The sequence below is a fragment of the Zootoca vivipara genome, chromosome 13, assembly GCF_963506605.1.
Source record: "Zootoca vivipara chromosome 13, rZooViv1.1, whole genome shotgun sequence".
NCBI lineage: Eukaryota > Metazoa > Chordata > Lepidosauria > Squamata > Lacertidae > Zootoca > Zootoca vivipara.
This window is the reverse complement of record NC_083288.1, coordinates 18,230,666-18,255,810: the sequence shown is the minus strand read 5'-3', so window position 1 is coordinate 18,255,810 and position 25,145 is coordinate 18,230,666. Positions and strand designations below refer to the sequence as shown.

Genomic DNA, 25,145 nt, shown 5'->3' with positions numbered 1-25,145 from the left:
ATTTGTTCTACCTGGCTGTGTTACATCGTCGTGATATTAACCATGCAGTGACTTCTACAGGGGTGGCTGGTGCAGTCTGTATCCTGCAGTTTTGCTCAGCAATGGGACCATCTCCTCGCCTGCTGTTTTGGCAGTCGTGCAGTGCCCCCTTGAGGCAGTGATAGGGCCTGGTGCTTGCGACTCTGCTGACCCCCATTCTCCTAACCCCCTCTGCCTGACACAAGGCGTGCACACCCTCCCACCGGCTGTGATCTCGCAACCTGCCTCTGTCAATCAAAACTTTCCTCTCGAAAGATGGCAGGACAGCGCCTGATTGGGAGCTGCTTCCTTGCAGGCAAGTTTCTGGATTTTCTATGGGAGCATACAGGAATCTGTTGTGCAGCGGAGGGCGTCTGTGTGTTTATGTGTTATCTTTAGCATCCACTTATAGGAACTGGAATGGGAACGCCATAGGACCTGTTTTAAGACAGGATGAGTAGCCACGGGAAGAGACTATATCAAGGGCTATTTCAAACTTCTTCCTTTTTTTGAAAAAAAAGAGCTCCACTCTGGTCAAGAAAGAAGTAGCCATATGTATGTGTTCCACCCTGGTGTGTGTCTTTTGGTGCAATTTTTAGCAGGACCTGTGTGCCTAAAATTCTTGGGGACCAGGAAGTTTGCCTGCTTTTTCTTGCTCCCTCTCTTTGCAACACCTTCTAATTTTAGTCTCAGGCTGCAGTCCCTTTCGCTCGCCGCTTGGCGCAGAGACAGCCGTTGCCATATTTGTCAGGGAGTCAAATGAAAAGATTCCAAGAGCTCTGGCCAGGTAAAGGAATAATTTTCAGAAAGTTTTAAGTTGATAATAATAAAACAAATTCCAGTAGCAATCCGGTTTTTAGAAATCCAGGACAAGGCCCTGTTTCGGTTTATTCTTCATCAGCTGGAATGACAAAGAGCCTTACATTAAAAATGTGTCTTAGAGTATTATATTACATTCTGTCTTCTTTATATATACAATTATATACGGAAAATTCCAACAGACAGACATTTTGTCATCTTTACATAGGAGATATATAGAAAATTATATATAGGCGTATAACGAACAAAAAATGCTTACCTCTAGTTTCATAGTTTCAAGGTCAAAGCGTACCATTCATGTTTTCCTACTAACTCAATCTGTTTGCAGTATTTAAATAGAAAACTAGATGTAGTCTACTATCTACTTAAAGGAACAGTAATACATTTGCAGATGCTGACTATGGCTGCAACAATTTAAAGTTGCAGTGGCATGATTTAAATATAGGCTGTATAAGAACACAATATTGATGATAAGAATGCTGTAAAGTCAAGACTGTTATTCAACCCCCGCGGATGTAACGTGTTGAAAAGATGTATGAACTTGCATTCTTGTTGAAGGAGAAGTCTGTTGTTGTTCTTCCGGTGAAAGCGGGCTGGAGGTAGTTTCCATGTTACGAAGAATAAAAAATCATCCTCTGTGTGTTTGTGTTAGCTGTAATGTTCAACCAATGGTGCCTCCATGATCTGATTACGAATCCTGGAGTGGTGTTTGCTAGTTTTATGGGTCTGGAACATTTGCCAATGTACATTTTTTGGCATGGACAAATCCATGCATATATGCAATTTTTAGTGTTACAGTTAATGAAGTGTCTTAAAATAAGCTTGAACACAGCAGTGGCAATATCTTTTAAAAATGCTTTCGGTTGCATTTGAAAACAATGCCCTTTGCAGCAGCAGCAGCTGGCGCACCAACGTTAAGTAAGGAGCCAGGAAGGCAAACAAAACAAAACGGAGGAGTAATGCGGCTTCACAATCATGCTAAAGAATGCACGTTAATTGCACATGTGGCGTTTCTCATAACCAAGTTGGTAACTTTAGCAGTATCTACTGGTACGTGTGGGATCTTTCCGTAGTGTAGTGTGTGTCACAGGGTAGTTACATACTTGAGAAAGGACTGAGAAACCATTTGCCTGAGGAAGACGCATTCTGGGCATTATGAGCTCAACCAAGTCACGTTCCAAAGCGGATAATTACAAACTTTGACGACTCTTTCAATAGAGTGTGCAGGCTTCCCAGCGACGCTAAGCTCCGTCTTGGGCTGTGCAAAAATCCTCAGTTTGCTGAAAAGCAAAACACAGTGGAGAACATGGAGAGTTTGTCTTTTGTGTCACATGAATCCGGATTCTGGACCTAATCCTGTGTCTTCTTTGCTCTGTCTTAGGGCTCCTCTTCAGCCGGGGCCTGGCTGTTAGCCTCCCTGTCCTCAATCTCTATGCTGTGGTTGGGGAGATCTTTGTCCACGAGTTTGAAATAGACGGCTTTATGGATGCCTTTCCCTCCTCCATGGACGAAAATGGTAAGGGACCAGGAGCGGTTTCCTTGTTCTTTCTGTTTCAATCCATCCCAGGCACAGTTAAATAGCTAGTGGCCTTTCTACAGATACGGTTTGGTCTACATAATGGCATGTGTCCATGGACCTAGATCTATATATGTTGCTGTGATTAACAAAAAAAAGTATTTTGTTGTTGTTGTTGTTGTTGTTGTTGTTGTTGTTGTTGTTGTTGTTGCAAAATGTTTCAGTTTCTGCCTTCACCAGCTGCTCTGCTTTGTCAATCACAGTAGTATATTATTTCGGCTGAATCCTAAGAGGGATCTGCAGCAAGCTTGTGTGAAGTGCTATTTGATGCCAAGACTAGGTGCATCTCCACCCCCATTGTTCAGCCTGGACACTGAAGTCCAGCTCTGAGAGCCTTCTGGCAGTTCTCTCACTGCAAGAAACAAGATTACAGGGAACCAGGCAGAGGGCCTTCTTGGCATAGCTGCCAAGTCTCTCGTATTCCCCAGGAAATCCCCATTTTTCCAGCTGTTCCTAGCTGAAAAAATGGATTTTTTTGTTTTTCCCCGGTTTATTCTGGCGCGGCGGCCATTTTGGAACTGGGCAGAGCATGCTCAGAAGCGACTTTTGATGCTGCTCTGCCCAGTTCCAAAATGGCTGCAGTGCGACTTCTGGCGCGGCGGCCATTTTGGAACTGGGAAAAGCAGCATCAAAAGTCACTTCTGAGCATGCCCCGCCCAGTTCCAAAATGGCGGCAGCGCTACTTCCGGTCTGCTACTTCCGGCCCGGTCCCTTATTTCTCCGACAGCAACTTGGCAGGTATGCTTCTCGGTAGTGGCACCCGCCCTATGGAATGCCCTCCCCTGTGGACCTTTAGAAGACACCTCAAGGTAGCCCTGTATAAGGAAGCTTTTTAATGTGTAATGTTTTATTATGCTTTTAGTTATGTCAGAAGTTGCCCAGAGTGGCTGAGGCAACCCATTCAGGCGGGCGGGGGTACATTACAGTGGTAACTCGGTTTCTGAGCGTCTCGGAAGCCAAACGTTTCGGCTTCTGAACGCTGAAAACCCGGAAGTAAATGCATCTGTTTTCGAACACGCCTCGGAAGTCGAACGGCTTCCGTTGCGTGTTTTTCAATTTTCTCAATTGAACTTGCAGCCAGCCCTTTGCGCCACGGTTTTCGAACGTTTTGGAAGTCGAACGGTCTTCCAGAACAGATTATGTTTGAGAACCGAGGTACCACAGTACTATTGTTATTATTGCGCAGTCAGGCGGAGTCCCCCCAAAACCCCGGGCAGCCCCAGAGTGGAATAATGACACAAGACCACGTTTGATGGGATTAAAATTGGCCACAACTTTATTAAGAGTTTAGACGTAGGGAGACCTTGGCTCAGGCATTGGGCGTATATCCCTCCCAGCCCCCAGCCGGGGGTGGGGTAATTTTCAGGGTTGTCCAGCATGTATGGGGGTCGGGCTAACTTTGGAGAACATATGTTCAAGCTGATAGCCCGGCCCCTAGATCGCAGCCGCTGGAGGGGGAGGGCAATGACGGCCTATGCGTATGGTCAATGCCCCCCCTGCCCCATTTACAGGAACCCTGTTATCGCCGCCGCAATGGGGGCGGGGGGTCACCGCCCCCACGCCCCGCCCATTTATGTAAATGACTAAAGGATTCCGCCCAAGGCCTGCATCCGCCAAGTTGTGACGAATTGCTACGGGAAAGGCGAAACCTGCCAATGCAGGGAAATTCCTTTCCGGCCCTTCAACAGCAGCCTTGTCGTAGCAGCGCCTGCGTGCGTGTACACCTGTGGAAGGAAATAACCTGTAATACAAGCATTAATTTAGGGAGTGAAGGGTGGGAAAGCTCTGAATCCGTCGGTTGCTTCCCAAGAATGGCTCAACTTCCACTGTGTGCAAGGTAAGGTTACCTGTTCCTACCTGGCCAATCCCCCCGACACGCCTCCCTGAGCTGGATTGGACGGCTAACTGAGTGGGCGGAGAACACCAGTATCCAGCCCCAGGTAGGCAGTGCAGGCTTCCAAACTTCCAGGGCTGCGCGCAACTGCGCAAAATGCGCCTCCCCTTTATGTGGGGAACGGTCATTGTTATTATTATTCCTGCCTCCATAGAGATCAACCCTATACACTGTAGCCTAGGTGTTTCAAGGACCAAGCTTCAGGATAGCATCTCCCTCTCCCAGGGAGGGCAGAAGAAGCACAGCATTAGCTCAATCTGGGTCTGAAATTTTACAGAGCCACCTGAGCCTCCTGTCACTTTCCACACCAATCTTCTGGGTCACCCAGACTTGCCCAGCTGGCTGCGCTACATTCAACGCACCCCCTACCAGACAGGATATCTCTACGGGTCCCCCACAAGCAAAGAACTCGGCAAGCAAACAATTGAGGTGTGTGCATGTTTTATAATTCAGGGGGGTGGTCCCTGACGGACGGACGGACGGGGGGTCCTGGGCAGAAGCCCAGGTCCAGGTTAAGTGTGAAGTCATGCCTACATCCTATATCTAAAGCATATTTATACATAGCTGCCAAGTTTTCCATTTTCTCGCGAGGAAGCCTATTCAGCATAAGGGAAAATCCCTGTAAAAAAGGGATAACTTGGCAGCTATGTATTTATAACACATGGCTCCCCCCCAAAAAAACACCACAACGGGAATGGTAGTTTACCCATCACAGAACTAAAATCCCCAGCACCCTTAACAAGCTACAGTTCCCAAGATTTTTTTTGGGGGGGGAATCCTGACATCAAACACATGCACCACACGCCCTCCCCCGAAACCTGGGGGCAACCTGGGGCCATGGATTCAGCCGCTGCAACTGCATCTCTGCCCCTAGCAGCAGGACACTGATGTTTAAAAAGGTAAAGGGGCCCCTGACCATCAGGTCCAGTCGTGTCCGACTCTGGGGTTGCGATGCTCATCTCGCTCTATAAGCCGAGGGAGCCAGCGTCTGTCCGCAGACAGCTTCTGGGTCATGTGGCCAGCATGACAAAGCTGCTTCTGGCGAACCAGAGCAGCACATGGAAACGCCGTTTACCTTCCCGCCGGAGCGGTCCCTATTTATCTACTTACACTTTTGATGTGCTTTCGAACTGCCAGGTGGACAGGAGCTGGGACCGAGCAACGGGAGCTCACCCCATTGCAGGGATTCAAACCGCCGACCTTCTGATCAGCAAGCCCTATACTCTGTGGTTTAACCCACAGCACCACCTAGCTCATCCCTATTTTCATCTGAGGGTTATTGGAGGATATGGCTAAAACCCATGACTAGAAATCACTGGCAAATGTAAGTGTGGACGAGCCCTTAATTAAATTGATCTGCACTGAAATTCAAACCAAATTAACCCCTGTTCATCCCCCCCCCCCGAGGACACAGACACATTTTGAAGCCACCGTCGAGCCCCTTGTCAGCTTAGGATCCAGGGAGTGGCACTGCTAGGGCCAGATTTAGGTTTGATGAGGCCCTAAGCTACTGAAGGCAATGGCCCTTTATAAGCCCAGCTGTCCTTTGTCAACAGCAAATGGTCACTCTTTTTGTGTGTGTTGAATATATGCTATATGGTAATTTATGGAACTAATAGGTATCTAAAGCCATTTGCACATGTTGTCATGCAACCAGTCCATGCAGAATGGAGGCACCCTATATATAGAAATGAGCAAACCAGTGATATTTTAGGGAGCAGGCGAGGGACATTATTTACATCCTAGGAGCCTACACAACACAAAACACTGTTGCTGTATGTAGGTTTTATTTGATTTGTTTTTTATCTTATATTTTGGAAATGTACATCCAGGTTTTTCCCCCCTTTAATTATTTTGGGGCCCCCAAGAGAGTGGGCCCCTAAGCTAGAGCTTGTTTAGCTTATACGTAAATCTGGCACTGGACACCGCCTGTCTCCCCCCCCTCCTTAGTCTCAACCTTGTCTTGTTGAATTCAGCAGAGAACAGGGACAAAGCAAGTATTCACTGGCTCAGCTTGTCATGGCGTCCATGCCTTCTGCCCTAGCAATCCCAGAGGGCACCAGTCAGGCCCATGCAGGTGGTAAGGGGTAGCTGGCTACATTTGCCCTGGGCCTCGGAGGACTAAGCTGACCAGGGACCTGCTGGACTTACTCTGTCATGCCAAGAATGCCCCGTGCCTCTCAGCCAATGGGGGACTCCCGGCACCAGCCATCGCTACTACCTGTAACCAGGTATCTCCAGTACCAGCTCTGAAAAGCCAGCTCCTCTCAGACACAGGACTGGGGTATGATTGCCTCTGCTTCCAGCTTTTGTGGTATCCATTGGCCCAGAAACTATTTATTTTCTGTTTGTTATCCTTATGGAAACATGCTTTTCCCCCCTTTGAATGCTGAGATACAACAGTGTGTGTGTGTGTGTGTGTGTGTGTGTCATGTTGTTGTTGTTGTTTAGTCATTTAGTTGTGTCCGACTCTTCGTGACCCCATGGACCAGAGCACGCCAGGCACTCCTGTCTTCCACTGCCTCCCGCAGTTTGGTGAAACTCATGTTGGTAGCTTCGATACCCTCCAACATTTCTCCAATGAAAATAGAGACATCCTAAGGAAAAGCGGGACATTCTGGGATCAAATCAGAAGCTGGGATGGTTTCTGTATATCTGGGGACTCTCCCTGGAAAATAGGAACACTGGGAAAGTCCGGTGTGTTTGGGCATGTGTTTTAAAGAACAATCCAATTAACCCCCAATTCTCTTTCTCTTATTTGTGACAGGTGAAGGCATATAACAGGTACACTTATGAGACTGCAAGGCAAACCATGATCATCACCATTGCCCCATCTTCAGGTAATTCCCCCTCTTCCATGAAGCATATGGGGCAAATTCAGCTGTATTTCCTTACAATTGACTTTGGTGGGGATAGTGGATCTTGGCTGTTCTTAAATTTGGTGCAGATCCTCACTGCCTGGACTCCCATGAAAGGCCTTTGTTGGGCTATTGGGGGGAGGTGGGTGAGCAGGTGTTGACCTGAGCCAGCAAAGTTGGAGAAGACTTCCAAAGCCCTCTAGGCCCAATGTATATATATGCATTATTTGGGCTTATTCATCCCATGGCCCTCTCCTGGGCCAATGATGAGGAATCAAATCTAGCTGTGTGTTTATATACAGTCGTACCTCGGTTTACGACCCGCTCGGGTTGCGAACACTTCGGGTTACGAACTCCGTAAACCCGGAAGTGTTTTCGGTGCGTGACGCGCGCATGCGCAGAAGCAGCACGCACGCTTTGCGCATGCGCAGAAGCGGCGCTCGGTTTGCGACCTTTTCGGGTTATGAACCGCGATCCGGAACGGATCGTGTTCGTAACCCGAGGTACTACTGTATATATGTTTTACACTTTAGAATACCCATTTAAACAACCTTAAAATATCAATGACTTTCTTTCTTCTCTTTCCACTGTTCCATTTTGCATATCATAAATCCCTGCATATTTTACATAAACTGTTGAATTTATCTTACAGCTGCCAATGTTTTCAAGTGTACACAATTCCCCCCCCCCATATATTCAATACGCATTTTCCAATCTTCCTTAAATGTATGTTCTTCTTGTTCTTTTATTCTATAAGTTAGATCTGCAAGACGTGCATATTCCATCAGTTTGAGTTGCCATTCTTCTTCAGTTGGGACCTCGTTCGGTTTCCATTTTTGGTCTTAAAAAAAATATGAATATGGGCTGCAGCTGTCGCATACATAAATAACCTTTTTTGACACCTGGGAATTTCTGTCTAAATTATCCCCAACAAAAAGGACTCTGGGTTGTTTTTGTTTGTTTGTTTGTTTGTTTGGGGAAAGTACTTCTAAACACTTTTTTCAATTCATTGTGGATTATTTCCTAATACTCCTTTACCTTTTTACAGGTCCAAGAATCTAGCTGTGTTTTTACCTGCCCACAGCTCAAATGTGAAACACTCATAAGGCAAATGTGGGTGGGGGGTCCCCTCCACCATAGACCTTTTGCCTTAAACATGTATCTGGGCAGATCAACATCATATATTTGAAGCACCTCCATTTAAAGTGCTCTTCCACCGAGCTATGTCCCTTCCCCACTGCATAATCCTAGAATTGTAAAGTTGGAAGTTACCATCATGAGTCCAATGCAGGAATCATTTGCCCTGAGATTTAAAGTCTCATGATCTACCGACTGAGCTATCCAATCTCCCACCTGTGCTGGTTTACTCAGGAATAATAAAGCCTCACCGTTCCGTAGCAGTTTCTCTCTCTAGTAAACGGGTATGTGCCAAATGACGCGTCAGCCTTTGGAGCGATTATGAAAGGACCTCGAAGGGAAACGGCAGGCATCGTAATGCCTTTCTATCAGGCGGCTGCAGTGTGGCTTCAAATAGAATATCATCTCCCTGTCTTGAAAGGATGTAATAGCACTAGGGGGACATGATCAAAGAGCTGGAGCGCTTTTGCCTGCAAGCAAAGGCTAAATTGAAGCTTTTAAGCTTAGTATAAAGGACAGCAAAAGAGCATGATAGAGGTTTATCAGTTTTTGAGCAGTATGGGGAAAGTGGCTTGAGAGAGCCCTCCCTTCATCATTTTATCTGTATGCCGCCTTTCAATAGTTAAAACAATGCTCAAGGCGGCTTACAACATGACAAGATTTACATAATTACCGACATAACAAAAGTCCTAAACAATAAATAAAACACATCAAAAAGTGCACAACCAAAGGGAAAACAATTTCCACATGAATCATACAATCTAAGACTGAAAATTGGGACGCGTCTGGCGCTGTGGGTTAAACCACAGAGCCTAGGGCTTGTCGATCAGAAGGTCGGCGGTTCGAATCCCATTGCTTGGTCCCAGCTCCTGCCACCTAGCAGTTCGAAAGCACCTCAAAGTGCAAGTAGATAAATAAGTACCGCCAGGGCCGGCTCCAGGTAGAGCCCCGGTGGCGTGGTGTGCTAGGGCGCCGGGCCGGTAGGCGGGGTGCTGCACGGTGAAGCCGCACGGAAACCATGCTGCACCCTGCGAAGGCGGGGGCGCCTGAGCGATCTCCGCCCCTCAGCGCCAGGGCGCCCGACCTGCTCGACGTTTTCGTGTGCTGCACTGGTTCGCCAGAAGCAGCTTTGTCATGCTGGCCACATGACCCGGAAGTTGTACGCCGGCTCCCTCGGCCAATAATGCAAGATGAGCGCCGCAACCCCAGAGTCGGTCACGACTGGACCTAATGGTCAGGGGTCCCTTTACCTTTTAAGACTGAAAATACAGCATTAATATCAATCACAATTTAAAATGACATAGATTTAAAAAATAAAAGCAATTAAAAACAAAAACAAAAACGGAGCCCTCTCTGCCCAGCAGTAGCAGCAGCAGCAGTCTTTTATGGAGCTTGTCAGGCCCTGCCCCAAGACAGTTGGAGAGAGGCAGGGCAAGGCCCTTCCACTCCCAGCAGGTCAGTCCTGCAGCACAGTGCTAATCAAGGTTGCAGGTTCGATCTCCGTATGGGGCAGCTAGATGAGGTCAGACAGAGATGGGCTGGGCAGATGGACCAGGACTTTTTTGTGGTGGGAAGTAATGCATACAGTATATCCCCTAACCCCAACCCCAACCCTAACCCTAACCCTAACTCTCAACTCTTTTTGTAGATGGAGAAATGCCATACCAGGCTGACTTCCTTGTGAAGAACTGGGACGTGGAGGAAGTACTGCCGGCAGATATCCAGGATCTTTTCCAGCAAGCTGTGGACAGCATGTGGGAACAAGATGGCCTGACCGTCGTCAATATTACCTCAGCGTTGGACCGTGGAGGCCGCGTACCTTTGCCCATTGAAAACCGGAAGGAAGGGTAAGAGGAGGGGAGTCTCTCGCAGGCTGTAGAAATGGTCCCCAATATTGGAAAGGCTGCCTCCTTTCCTACAGAACCCCCTCAGATGCTGTCAGGGAATGGTCTGAAGCAGTGGGGTGGGGGTGCATTCCCAAGCAGAGCAGCTTCTCTCAGAAGAGGAGCTGAAGGGGGAAGATTCACCCTCCCCCCTTGCCTACAGTTGTCTCAGAAGCTGAGACAGACGCAGACACAGAGAGGTTTAGGCAGGAGTTACCTAGCTGCGAGATAATGGCAAAGGGAACAAAAGGGAGGGGACAGATAGCAGAGACGTCATTAGAAAGCGAGAGGAACCCTCCCTCCCCACGAACTCAGAGATCCGAACGTATTAGAGAACAAAGGTTGCAGAGAGAAGGAAGAACCTCCTGTTGATGCCTATTATGTTGCAGAAGGGGGAAGGGGGAAGAATTAGAGAAGCCAACTGCTCTCCTTGGGGAGGGATGCGGACTTTTGCTTGCAACCTGATGCCTATATAAAATATAAAATAACTATAAAATATAAACTGCTTGTTCATTCTTATCTGTGAAGTTACTGAAGGGGAGGCGAACTCTTCACTCAAGATAGATGTGAAGATCACAGACGGGCCTCACTTGGTTGTTCCACCACCCTCAGAAACTGTAAATTGGGAGGCCAAATAACAGGAAAATGAGTATTTATCTGTTGCAAGGCTCAAGTGTACACGTTTTTCTGGCTTGCTAGCACTGCAGATCGGAAAGCTGCTCATTGAAAGCCTCTTCTGTATTGCCCAATATCAAAGGTGTCAGTCTGGGTCTCAAATCCCACGTGAGATAAGGACTTCACCCTGCATGTGAAGACAGGATCCAGTAGATTGAGTGGACAGGACCAAGAGTGGGTTCAATGGTCAAGAAGGCAGTTTCTCCATGAGTTGTAGAGGGAAGTGAGGGGCAGATGGGGCTCGTCCACCAGGGAAGGTAGCCCATCTAGGAGAAGGAAAACTCTGATCCTAAACTTCTGCTGCCTTGCGGGATATTTCGGGAGAAGAAGAGACTTAGGGAGTAAACCCTACACAAATCCAGAGTGGAGTCCCTAAGACAGTTGGATGGTATCTTTTATACCTCCTTCCGGCAACTCCTGCAGCCCAGCTTTCGCCAAACATATTGCTCTGCTTTACTTTGGCCTCGGCCCAGTATACCTGAAGGAGTGTCTCCACCCCCACTGAGGTCCAGCTCCGAGGGCCTTCTGGATTGGGTCGAGGCCATTTAGGGCTTTAAAAGTCAGCACCAACACTTTGAATTGTGCTCGGAAACGTACTGGGAGCCAACGTAGATCTTTCAGGGCCGGTTTTACATGGTCTCGGCGGCCTTCTCTCCTTCTCGCAGGGTGTTCATCAAGGTGGGCTCCAAGGAGCCGTTCAACGAGTGCTTAACCAAGGTCAAGTCCCCTGCCAACCGCAACCGGTGCAAGCTGCAGCAACAGCCGGCCCTAACCTGTTACGACACCTTCAGCTCTCGGTTCCAGATCGACTGGTGCAACCTCACCTTGGTGAGAGGGGACGCTGGAGAAAGTGGGTGGCGGCATGCGCTAGGCCATCCCAGAGATGCTCACTCCCCCTCCGTCCTTTTTCCCGCTCCTCAGATAGACCTCACCAATATAAACACCACGGAAGCGGTGACCATCTATGGAGACGGAGTGCTAGAGGAAGGCAGCGAATTCAATCCTCCGGATGACTCCCCAGACAGGGAGTTCTTCAGCGACTTCCTGCTCACTTTCCTCCTCCCTTTCCTCCTGGCGCTCCTCCTCGCTCTTCTCCTGGCCTACATCATGTGCTGCCGACGGGAAGGCGTGTAAGTCTGAATCTGTGGGAGGTCACAGCCTCCCGTGGGCATTTCATAATACAGTGGTATCTCCGGTTGCGAACAGGATCCGTCCCGGAGGTCTGAGGTTTCGCAAGCTGGGGATCATTGTTATACGCATGTACGCAGCAGTAGACCTCTTCTGCGCATGCACGCGCGACGGAACACTTCTGGGTTTGCCGCTTTCGCATCCCAAAGTTTACGTTACCGAGCCCGAGGTGCTACTGTAGTTCATTAGTTTTACAAAAAAAAAAAAATCATACACCATAAACACAACATTTTCACACATTTAAAAAAAGAAAAGGGTTCCTTTTAACCTTGAGACCTCCTTCCTTCCCTCCATGGGTTCCAATTCTATATTTTATTCCTGCATACTTTACTGTAATCTATCAATTATATCATCATAGTATCCAAAATCCATGTTACATTATGAGTGTCACTGTATTCCTGCCAATGATTTGAACTGTTTTCAGTGATCTCTCAAATACGGTATGTTAGAAAGTCATTCCAGTCTTTTGAAAATACTTGGTCTTCCTGATTATTAGATTGTCTAATTGTCTAATTGGCAATTATCAATAACACAGCTTTGTGAGACAGAAGGATAGCAGAGAAATCTATCTGCCTATGAACAACTTTAGCTGTGTTGCAGACACTTGCAAAAAATACTCGTCCAGTACGCTCCGTCACAAATGTCCAGCCTCGTTTCTAAAACGTCCAGAAATTTTTCCTTCTGAGTTTAGATAACAGTCCGTAGCAGCGGAAACTTTATCCGGCTCTCCATGCTTTTCCGTGCCTGTGAAATAACTCAGGTCCACTCCCTTGTTCATTAAAACAAAGAGATTTATTGCTTAGGGCAGTTCAGCCCCGGAGAGTTCAACTCCATCCTCGGCTGGAACTGCGACACGAACAGACAGTATAAAAACATATAGTGTCATATATAACAGATACAACAGCAACAGGTACTACTTCCTGTTTACATGGACACGTCACAGAGGACGATTGCTGAGCTATTAACCCTCTCAGCTCACACTGATCTTTCCCGTCAGTCTTGCCATCTCTGCATATTCCATCAGCTTGGTCTGCCACTCTTCTCTGGCCGGTGCTTCTTCTTTCCATCTCTGGGCAAGAAGCATCCTTGCTGCTGTCATGGCATACATAAACAGTCTTTTATTTTATTTTGGCACCTATAAGGCATTTCACGATAGTTCAAAGGGGTGTGGGAGGGGAGGAATTGGGGTTTTATGTACCTTCCCCCGATGGGCTGCATGCACACAGCTGGAGACTATGCCTGCGTGGAAACTTCCCTTTTCAATCCCCTCCTGGTTCTGGGGGATAGTGCTGCAAGAGAGGGTGGGGAAGCACTCAGGCCTTCACTTGCCTGACCTGCCTCTTCCTCCTCTTCTTCTGACCCATCCTGTGGCTCCACCCTCCAGCTCTGAAGCTTCCCCTGCCTCCAAATCTTGCCTCCTGGCCGGTACAGTTCCCCACAAATCACTGACCGCCTCTCCTGAGTCAGATTCCAGCCCCGCTTCTCTCCCACCCCAGGGTACACTGGTCAGTGACTTGCCAGTCCTTGACACTTCTTCTCCCGAGCTCCCAGCAAAGGCCATTTTGCAGCTGAACTTCCTGCTATTAAAGAGGCCAGACGGTGATCCCATGGGAATTCCCTGTGCGTTCTAGAACCCTGCAAAATCATAAAGGGGCGGCAATGGCAAGGCAGTTTAAGGCAGCAGGGATACCATAGGGTAACTTTGGGTCCCCTGATGTCATTGAATGAGAACTGCCATCATGGAATCATAGAATCATAGATTCCTGACTATTTCTGGCCATCGGCCACGCTGGGTTATATATCGGGTTGAGGTCCCCAGTGCAGATTGCAGCCCATGTCAAAAACAGCCCAAGGGCCAAATTAAATTACCCCGAGGGCCAGATGTTCACCAGCCCTACACCATACTTCCATGTGACCGGCAAACATGGTCACAGTCTCCAACAAGGCAAACATGGGTTCAAAATCCGGCAGTGATTTACCAAGGACAGGTCCAGAAAATGTTCAGCTAGAGTATATAGGACTGTTGTTATCTTGGTACAGCCCTGAGTATACTAAATGAAAGGTTATGTGTTGCCAAATTGGACCTAACCCCAGTTTTCTCCCTTTTTTAAAAATTGTAGGCAGAAAAGGGACCAGAAGACCTCAGAGTAAGTAGTTGTGCCTCCATTTGCATGGGAGTGGTTTATGAAAATGTGAAATCATTACTTCCACATCCCCCACACCCAGTGTCTACATTTCAGAAGTTGCTTTCCCCCTTTTCAGCCACACCCTTTTTTGTATTTTCCTTTGTCGTCTTTTAAAAGTGAGGCGATCCGAAGTACACAGCTTATTTGAAAATGTGAATGAAACAAAACCCACACGTCAGCGTTATATATCAGTCATGGGTATTGAATGTACGAGTTTTTTCTTCTTCCGTTGACCAAATCCTTGCAATCATTTTGAAATTTCTACCTTCCGTGCCATGACTACAGGGCTAGGCCCCACCATTAGACAGGCTGCGGTCACTTCCAGACCGTTGATATTTCTGGGTGAGATTCAACCACAGGCTGGCAAATTTTAGCATTTATCTGGAGCTCTTTTGCGACAAACCCACTTCCCCCAAAGTTTGGACTTCATGCGGTTAGGAAAGTGACGGTGAAAACGTGGCGGCAAGTGTGTGATAACATCTGCTTGAAGCAATGTTGCCTAACCCCCCACAAACAAATGAAAATGGATGCTCGGTAAATAGTGGAAGTCACCTGACCTCATTGCAAACTAGTTAGGGTGGATACTCTGTGAATGGGCTACCTGGAAGCGACATGAGGTATGAGTGGGGAGTGGTGTTGGGGGTGGTAGAGCTGTGTGTTCGATGCAGTGGTGTAGCATGGGGTGCAGGGGGTCCGTGGCCCCAGGAGCAAATTTCTGAGGGGACTTCCAAGTTCCAAAGTAAAGTATATCACTCCTTCTGGACTTTAGGTCTCTTATAAAAAAGAGAGAAAATGGATTTTAAGTCTTTTTGTAGGTCAGAGTCAGCTCAAGTTCCCTGCTACTATGATAGCAATCTTGGTAAAGTTTGTTGTTGTTGTTTAGTCGTTTAGTCGTTTAGTCGTGTCCGGCTCTTCTTGCACAGCCTAAATGGCCCTACTGCCCTCAGTCACAGTGGGGGGACATCACAGGTGTCTGAATAAAATAAATATTCTGGTCTGGAACAGGATAGGGATGTCGCTGGGCCATTGGGCATGTCTTGGGGCTTACCATGCATGACTAGAGATATGCCCTTGTTGTTGACGCCGTCACATGGGAGCAGCATCACAGGGGGCTTGTGATCCCACAATGCACCGAGCTGTTTCCATGGCGACCATTTAGTCCAAGTCCCTCCCCTGTAACCTCATAACCTCTGGCAAAGCAGGATGGCTTTGTCATATCTGCCTTGCACAGGATATCACCACCCAACATCTTCCTCAGCTGCGAGGCAGGTAGCGTAGGAATGTACCAACACAAGCCAGGCTTAAGGAGAAAATGAGTGCCTTAGGCGAAACGCAGATTGATTTCTTGGTTAATAATGAGGAGCGCTCAGAGCAGAAGATACCGGCGGACATCTTTGACCCTCCGGCACACCAGGAAGACCAGGACTTAAGGGAGCCTCAGCCGTCATGTTCCGGCGAACACCTGAAGGCTATCTCCAAGTCCAAGACGAAAGGCAGACAGGTCCACAAACCTTCCTTCCCCTGGAAATTCCTCTTTCCGAAGCGGGGCGTCTCCAAGCTCATTTTCCAGGTGGTGGCCTCGGGAGAGAAGCGCCATGGCGTCTCCCTGCAAGCCCTCAAGAAGAGCGTGGCAGCCACTGGATACGACCTCGAGAAGAAGAAGGGCTACTTCAAGAGGGTCTTGAGGGCCTTGGTGGCCAAAGGGGTTTTGCGGAAGCTGACTGGCCGAGGGCTCACGGGCTGCTACGCCATCAGCCGGATGATGACGAAGTTGCTGAGGAGGAGGAGCCAGAAGAGTAGGAGAAGGGGGAAGGGGAAAGGGAAGGGGAAGGGGAAGGCCTTGCCAGATCTCAAGCCAAAGCAAGTACCCAAGAAGAAAAAGAGGAAGAGCAGAAAGAGGAGGAGGAAGAAGAAGAAGACCAAGAGGATGACATCTAAGCCGACTGACTTGCAGAGTCCTATGCTGATGACAGGTTCCCATAGCTGACGCTGTGTGTAAGGAGGAAAAAGAATAAAGTGTCGTATTTGAAGTGCCTTTGTTTTTGTGCCTCTTAATTGAGATGGTTAGCATCTGAGCCAAAGACATGAGAAAGGGCAGCTTCTTCTCAGTCTTTTGAGATGGAGGTCTGATGCAAAGGGGGTGTGTGTTTGTGTGTGTATATATTTCTTCTCCCTAAGGCAGGGAAGCAGACTGTCTCTACAGGTGGTCGGGACTTCCTAACCCAGCAGAAAAAAAAAATTGGGGTAGAAAGTGGCCCAGTTCCTGCAATCTCATACAGCACGAAAAGACGCATGTTCATATGGCATGATGTCATGGGTCAGAAGTGAACATTGCTTGTTCAACCGACCACTAGGGATGGACTGGCAAATCTGTCACTTTCAGTTTCTTGTTGCTTCAGTCATAAATTCAGTTCTCCACATTTCCACATCTGTTTGCTTAATAATAAAATAATAAAATAAAAATAAAATAAAAATAAAATCCTCGTAAAAAAATAATCAGCACAATGGTGCAGATTTCTTTCAATATATGCATTTATATGCATTTTTTGTCTAATATACACATTTTAAAAAGTTATTTTTATTAGTTTTCCAAATTATAACAAATCAAACCAAATTACTTTAATACAAATTCTTTTTTTTTTAAAAAAAAAAATCAGGTTTCCCACCACTTTTGCGAACCTATGTCCATTTCCTCCGGTAGGCACATTTCCCCCCCAAAGCTGCAAGCCCTAATATAATGGCCGCTTACTGTCTTTCACGTGAGTGGGGGTTGCGGCCTGACACAATGCCTCCTCTCTCACCCAGATGCACAGTGCTATTTTAGAACATTACCCCGTCCCCTCCGGCTGCCGTGGAGGCTCACAGGAATCGGTTACGGAAGTCCGTTCAACTTCCAAAACGTCCGGGAACCAAGGTGCGGCTTCCGATTGGCTGTAAGAAGCTCTGCAGCCAGTCTGAAGCTGCAGAAGCCGCATCGGGCGTTCGGATTCCAAAGAGCATTCGCAGACCAGAACACTCACTTCCTGGTTTGCGGCGTTCGGGAGCCGAAACGTTCAAGTCACAAGGCGTTTGACTTCCGAGGTACGGCTGTACACTGGTGACTCCCAGCTCCTCGGATGAGGTAGGTGGCTCTGCCCAGGGGGGTACTAAGGATCAAAACTGGGGGGGGGCAAGCCATGGTTGTTCAGGGGTGGGGCCAAGGCACGGGAGGGGAGGGGCCACAAAGTGGGAACATGGGCGGGGCTACGGAGCCCAGGTGAAACTGACTCCGGAAGAAGTTTCATCCTGGGCGCTGCCCCGGGGGAGAGTGCGCATGTGCGACCAGGGGCGTCGCAATAGGGGGTGGGGGCCCCGGGAACCACTTTGTGGGGGGCGGGGTGGCACCCCCTTGCCACTTCCACCAACGGCTGCCCCGCCTAAGGAGGAGGAGGGAGGGAGGGAGGGCTGGCCGAGCAGCCGAGCAGCCGAGCAGCTGCACGCTCGAGTTGCCTCCGCTTCCCACAGACCCAGCGGGGGCGCGAGCTGAGGTCCACCCTCCTTTCCCCTCCATCCCTCCCCGGGGGCAAGGCCTGGCTCTGCGGCTTAGAGGCCCTCCGCCTTCTCCACCTCCTGCTGCGAAGCCCCCTCCTCTTTCCACGGCTCCTGTTGCCGCTGCAGCCCAAGCAGAAGCGGTGGTGGCGTCTGCTGCGCGCTCCCAGGGCGCGCCAACCCGGGAGCTGCTGAGGCGCTGCGTCGCCGTGGGCTATTGTTGCAGCCGCCAGGAATGGCCCATGCGCAGCCCTTGGAGTCGGGGCCAGCGGGGTTGGGCACACCATCGGGCGCGGCCGCCGGGGCTGGGCTGGTTAGGGACGTGGCTCCCGCGCTGCCCTCACGCTGGAGCTCGAGGAGGGGAGAAAAAAATGGAGAGGAGGAGGAAGCCGCTTCCCTGTCTCCATTGCTCCTCCTTTCCCTTCGCGCGGGTCCCTTCCTCCCAGCGGCGTCGCTAGCCTTAATGCACGCGACGGACGCCCCACCCCCCGGCAGGGTGCCTTCTGATTTGCCACCCCGGGCAGACAGAAGGCTAGCAATGCCGCTGCGCCTTGCTGAGCCGCTTCAGGCTCTTCTTGCGGGACCCCGACGTGCCTCCAGCTCAGCTGCAGCCACCGTGAAGCAGGACGATTTAAAAAAAAAATTTTTTTTGCTTCTGGGGGGGCAGCTGCCCCCCCTGCCCCATGCTGGGTACGCCCATGGCACTGCCCTTAGGGATGCTTGAGGAATCCAAACTCTGCAAATTCCTACACGAAATGGTCTGATCCCACACCTTTCGGATTGATGCACAGATAAGTACTTTGCTAACCGCCAGATGCAGTGCGGTTACTGGCAATTAAAAATGTTGCCAACGTACCCAACTCATTTCAAGAGCAAAAGCACATTTAAATTATGCATTACTATAATCTATTAAAGTACATCTTAAATACACATTTTGATTTTTTGAGGAATGGGAAAAATCATAGACACCGGTGAATTTTAAATACAGGGGTTGCTTTATTCGTCATAAGGATGCGGAAGTCACTCTGGAGGACACAGCAAGCACCCTTCACACTTTGACCTGATTCTGGGCAGCTGGGAGGGAGAGAGCCCTGCTTCTCTTTGCGCCTCTGGCGGACTCTGCCTTCCCTTGCTTCTTGCCGTTGTTCCTGCCACTCCTGGACATGGCTTGGCTGCCTCTTTTCTTGGCAGCATCCTTTGCCTTCCGGCCTCTCATCTTTGGCTGGCACTTCTTCACGATGTTGGGGTTGACCTTGAAGAAGCCTGTGGCTCCTTTCCCTTTCACTTGCCAGAGTTGCCCTTTGGACACCATGTTGTTGATGGACCTCATGAAGTAGTGCTTCTTCTCCTCCATGTCATAGCCCATGTCGGTCACGGTCTTCTGGAGAGATTGCAGGGAAAGCCCAGTCTTTCTTCGGCAGGTGGCCACGGCTGTAAATATCAGCAAGGAGAGGTGGGTGGTCGGCGGCTTGGGCACAGCGGCTCTCGTTGAATTGCGGTCAGAAGCAGTCTTTGGCCCAGGATTTCTTCTGCCTCTCTGCAAGGAAGGATCCAGGAGAGAAGGCTCCTCAGAGGAACCCGAGGATTGCAAGTTTGGCGAAACCTCAGATTCTTCAGTGTCTTCTGGAGTTGAGTCTCCGTTGGTTGAGCCTGTTTCAGATGCATCAACCGAAGGAACGTCCGCAAATTCATTTGACTCCATCATATTGCTCAGAAAGTGCCTTCTGTTTCACCCCCTTCTCCTTGTTCTTTCTGGGTGGATAGTTCTGGCGGTTCGTTTCTATCTGGGAGGGATATGTGTCCCTCTCCCTTCTCAGATTTAAAGAAAGTCAACGGGGGTGTTGCTTTTGTCTTTATCTCTTGGTCTATATTGTCCACACGCGTCTACCACGTCTGTCATTTAACGTAAACGGGTTTGGAGATTTTGTGGCTCCGAATATCTTGTCACATTCACAACTCGACTCGCCCGCGCGCTCACCCAATCCTTGCTGCGATACTTGGGGGGTTCCTGAATAAACAGTTATCTCTTTTCAACCTCTCTCAACAGTACTTTTGAGTTTGCTTGCCTTGGGAGGGTAGAGGATTTCAAGTTGATGGTGCTCAGCTGCAAGGCAAATCAATCCTGTCCATCTCCCAGGCACATTTTGAGTATTTAGGTCCAGCTAGTTGCCATGGGAACAAAGCTGAGTGCTCTGTGATGTCAGCTTAGTGCTCTGTGATGCCACAAAGAAACTGCCTGAAGTTTTGCATCACATGCCTGCCTCTCCCTCTTAATGGTTTGCTGTTTTCTTTTTAAAAATACACATGAACACATTGAAGTATTTGTTAACTCAACAAATTAGACTACTACTAGTAGTAGTAGTGGGACGCGGGTGGTGCTGTGGGTTAAACCACAGAGCCTAGGGCTTGCCGATCAGAAGGTCAGCGGTTCGAATCCCTGAGATGGGGTGAGCTCCCGTTGCTCGGTCTCAGCTCCTGCCAACCTAGCAGTTTGAAAGCACATCAAAGTGCAAGTAGATAAATAGGTACCGCTACAGCGGGAAGGTAAACAGCGTTTCCGTGCGCTGCTCTGGTTCACGCTGGCTCCCTCGGCCAATAATGCGAGATGAGCGCCACAACCCCAGAGTCGGTCACGACTGGACCTAATGGTCAGGGGCCCCTTTACCTTTACTTACTGCTGCTACTACTACTACTACTACTACTACTAATAATAATAATAATAATAATAATTGTACCCCAGCCACTTTGAGCAGCTTCCAACATATACAAAAACACAATAAAACATCAAACATTAACAACTTCCCAATACAGGGCTGCCTTCAGATGCCTTCTAAAGGTTGTATCTTATCTCCTTGACATCTGATGGGAGGGCATTCCGCAGGGCGGGCGCCACTACTGCCCTCTGCCTGGTTCCCTATAATCTCACTTCTTGCAATGAGGGAGCCGCCAGAAGGCCCTCAGAGCTGGACCTCAGTGTCCACATGTCAGCTGAGTGATGGAGAGAATATGTAGCATAGAAAAGGGCCCAGGTTCAGTCTCCAGGTAAGCAAGGGCCACGATAACACTCCCACCTTGGCTGTTGGAGGGGTGCTGCTAGTTAAAGTTGGATACATTTCATGCATCATGGTAAAGCCAGGTCAACTGGTCCTTGTGCCCCGTGATGATGATGATGATTACCACATTTATATCCACGGCCGGCCCAAGACATTTTGTCGCCTGAGGCGGACCACAAAATGGCGCCTCCCTCCCTGCCAGGGAAGAAGGGTTGAGGGAAGATCTATATCAGGAAAAAGAGGGGACTAAATATCTACATTGGGATTTGCAGACCCTATGGATCCAGCCACCTGAGGCGGTCACCTCACCTTGCCTCATGGGTGCGTTGGCCCTGTTTATATCTCACTTCTCCTTCTCAGTCATGTACAGTGGTATCTTGGTTCTCAAACGCCTTGGTACTCAAGCAACTTGGAACCCAAACACTGCAAACCTGGAAGTAAGTGTTCTGGTTTGCGAACTTTTTTCGGAAGCTGAACGTGCTTCCGTTTTGAAGGTTACGCTTCCGATTTGAGTGCCACACTTCCGTTTTGAGTGTTACGCTGAGGTCTGTCTGTTTTTGCTATTTATTGTGCATTTTTCTTGTTTTTGCAGCTCTGTTTTGTTTTGTTTTTGTGACTGTGTGGAACCCTGTTCAGCTACTGATTGATTGATTGTGTGACTGCAGTACATTGTTTATTGCTTTCGTTTTATGGATCGATGGTGTCAGAGGGTCGGCGTGGCTACTCTAGAGTAACTCCGCTTGAGTCCAGTTTGTCTTTAAAGATTTTTATTGTGCAAAGTATTTACAGTGCAGAGACAACTGAAAACATGACATCTCAGTCCGAACCAGAATCTGGCAATGGCGTATGTCTGTTCCTACGCCAGCAAAGTAGTCGGGGCACCCCAAAACGCCTCCCCCTTGACCTGTGTCGCGGTGCTCTCCTTAACTCTTGCGCCAGAAGGAGCGATGCCCTCTCAGCCTCCTCCTGTTCAAGGCAGTGGAAGGGCTCTCTCCTCCCCTGAGCTTTCCTATCGTTCCACACGCTGGCTGCTCTCTCCCTCCGAGTCTCTCCCCTTCTCCCTGGCTGCTTCAGACCCACTGCTGCTCCCTGTGCTTGGCGAGGTGGATGTTAGGATGATGGGGGCTGGCTCCCTACAGGGAGTCACCCTTACATCTGGTCTTGTTAGATAGTAAAAATTCATGTTGAATTGCTGTTTTAGGGGTTGTTTTAAAAATCGTCTGGAATAGATTAATCCATTTTGCATCATTTTCTACGGGAAAGTGTGCCTTGGTTTTGGAATGCTTTGGTTTTGGATTGGACTTCTGGAATGGATTAAGTTTGAGAACCAAGGCACCATTGTACATGGTTCCCTCCACCCCTCCCCATTTTATCCCCACATCAACCCTGTGGGGATAATACCATTTCTTTTCTTCCTCAGCATTCAAATGGTGCATCACCACACAATCCATGACAACACCGAGGAGCTGAGGGAGATGGCCGGCTCCCGAGATGTTCCCCGGCCCCTCTCCACCATGCCCATGTTCAACGTCCGCACGGGCGAGAGGACCAATCCCATGAGAAGCGCCCACTTTGACAGTGCCCAGGTGCCTCTCATCCTGGCTCAGCAGTGATCGTTTGTCAGGTGAGTTCCTCCACACCCACTGCAGAGCCATAGAGCTGAATGGGGCCTTGAATGCCTGGGAACAGGCATGTCCGGTAGGGTTATAACTTTGTTTTACAACCTCATGCTCCCATAGCTTAGTTAGACAAACTATGGATGAAAAACAAAGGAATGAACTGAAAAACAAAGGAATCATTTGAAAAAAGATTTCACTCCAGAATCAATAAATTGATTTTTGCATATGTAACTATATGGTGTGGGAAGGTGGCGCTGTGGGTTAAACCACAGAGCCTAGAGCTTGCCGATCAGAAGGTCGGCGGTTCGAATCCCTGCGACGGGTGAGCTCCCGTTGCTTGGTCCCAGCTCCTGCCAACCTAGCAGTTTGAAAGCACGTCAAAGTGTAAGTAGATAAATAGGTACCGCTACAGCGGGAAGGTAAACGGCGTATCTGTGTGCTGCTCTGGTTCGCCAGAAGCGGCTTTGTCATGCTGGCCACATGCCCTGGAAGCTGTACGCCGGCTCCCTCAGCCAATAATGTGAGATGAGCGCCGCAACCCCAGAGTCAGTCACAACTGGACCTAATGGTCAGGGGTCCCTTTACCCTTTAACTATATGGTACAGTGGTACCTTGGTTGTCGAACGGCTTGGCTCCCGAACAAATCAGCTCCCGAACGCCGCAAACTCAGAAGTGAGTGTTTTGGTTTGTGAACATTTATCGGGAGCCGGATGTCCGACGCTGCGCCTTGGTTTTCAAACAGTTCTGGGAATCGAACGGATTCCCGGAATGGATTAAGTTAGACAACCAAGCTACCACTGAAGTGTATTCTGTAATTTGCACAGCATGTCATGTATTATAATACAGGAAAAACAGAGATTGCAAAGTTTATAATTTATAAAAGTTTATAAATTATAATACTTGTGTAATGTTTTGTACATTGAACATCATTGCAAAGTTTATCATACTTTGTACATTGTACATCATTTCTTACTCCTTAGAAAAAAACTGAGCTTGCAGTTTGCCTTTGTTTCTGCCTCAAGCACCATAAAATTCCTGCATCACTTTTGATTGCGCGTTCTCAACACTGATGACTTCTTGGTATCTGGAGTACGGATGGCTTCCAGTGATTCTCCAATACAGTTTTAGGAAGTTCCAGACAGCTGTAAAAGTTCTAAACAGTCCCATAAAGCTTTAAAAATTCCTAATGCTTAATGAGTAGCAATGTTACATATATGGTGATACCAGTGTTTCATTTCGGGGTGACCTTTTCCCCCACAACTGAGAAGAATTAGTCCCTTTTCAGTGTTTCTAAGCAAAAGTTCATCCCTTTATGATACAGTGGAACCTCGGTTTATGGACACCTCTGTTTACAAATTTTTGGTTTACGAACGCCGCGGACCCATCTGGAACGGATTAATTCACTTTCCAGTATTTTCAATGGGAAAGTTCACTTCAGTTTATGAACGCTTCAGTTTATGAACAGACTTCCGGAACCAATTACACCCATGCTTCGGGTTAAGTACGCTTCAGGTTGAGTACTCCGCGGACCCGTCTGGAACGGATTAATCCACTTTCCATTACTTTCAATGGGAAAGTTCGCTTCAGTTTATGAACGCTTCAGTTTAAGTACTCCGTGGACCCGTCTGGAATGGATTAATCCACTTTCCATTACTTTCAATGGGAAAGTTCGCTTCAGTTTATGAACGCTTCAGTTTAAGTACCCCACGGACCGTCTGGAACAGATTAATCCACTTTCCATTACTTTCAATGGGAAAGTTCGCTTCAGTTTATGAACGCTTCAGTTCATGAACAGACTTCCAGAACCAATTGTGTTCATAAACCGAGGTACCACTGTACAGGAAAGTCAAAAAGTTATAAGCCTAGTGCTCAGCCAAGACAGGATTTAACCCTGTTCTTTTTGCAGGGGAGGGGAACCTTTGTCTTTCTTTCTTTTTTGCAAGTACAAAGATACAGAAACCTTCTGGTGGATGAGTGACTCCTCTTGTAGTCTCCGTTCCCCCTTCTCAATAATGGAAGCCAAAGAAATGCATGTGCTATTAACCCCCCCTTTCCCTCCAACAGGTCAAATCCGGCAAGGCTGTGGAGAATGTCCCCACCAAAGACTTCTCTCAATATTGAGGCAACTTCTCTCGAAACTCGGGATAATGGATTTTGCTTTCCTGCTTGTTTCCTCTTTGATCATGGTGGGAATTGGGATAATGGTGGGAATTCGGTAACTCTATGGATATGTTTGTAGGGTTAAGCTTACATTTTGACTCCCGGGGCAATGTTGTTTTTGTCTTTTTGCTACATATCCAAGTGCTGGGTGGGTAGTTCAGAGCTGTTGATGCATCGGAGGTACATAACCTTGGTCACAGAACTACATTGCCCAGAGTTCTGTGGGTAACGTCACGACAGTACCTCTTTGAACCCACCAAGTGACTGAGATCAAAGAGTCCTTTGGTTGCCATTTTGCACCTTGTAGTGATAAAAGGTTGAACACCCTTCTTTGTATTGTTTTTATTTTATTTTATTTTATTTTATTTACCTTCTCCCCAATTAAGAGCCTTCAAAAGGTTGTATTCCTTGGTTCACTGTTCTCTGGATTTTGCCATGCAGTTCTCCAGCCAGAAAATGCACATACACAGAAATGTATGATTATTGAAGCGGACACCTCAAACTGCATTACATTAGGGGAAATTGCTTGCAAAAAAAGTGCATAAAATTGC

At 48.2% G+C, this 25,145-nt stretch overlaps 2 protein-coding genes across 2 annotated transcripts; both read left to right on the top strand.

Annotated features, from left to right (window-relative positions):
* The first annotated feature begins 231 nt into the window (after positions 1 to 231).
* On the top strand, positions 232 to 24,923 carry SGCA (sarcoglycan alpha). The gene is made up of 10 exons (XM_035136280.2): positions 232 to 334; positions 2,219 to 2,353; positions 4,585 to 4,736; positions 7,075 to 7,147; positions 9,951 to 10,149; positions 11,526 to 11,688; positions 11,782 to 11,990; positions 14,169 to 14,195; positions 22,236 to 22,439; positions 24,499 to 24,923. Exons 1-9 carry the CDS (start codon positions 295 to 297, stop codon positions 22,426 to 22,428), a joined length of 1,191 nt encoding a protein of 396 aa, XP_034992171.2. The 5' UTR covers positions 232 to 294; the 3' UTR covers positions 22,429 to 22,439; positions 24,499 to 24,923.
* LOC118095215 (spermatid-specific linker histone H1-like protein) lies at positions 15,363 to 16,714 on the top strand. The gene has a single exon (XM_035136281.2). The coding sequence runs from the start codon at positions 15,547 to 15,549 to the stop codon at positions 16,219 to 16,221; it is 675 nt and encodes a 224-aa protein (XP_034992172.1). The 5' UTR covers positions 15,363 to 15,546; the 3' UTR covers positions 16,222 to 16,714.
* Positions 24,924 to 25,145: the final 222 nt, after the last annotated feature.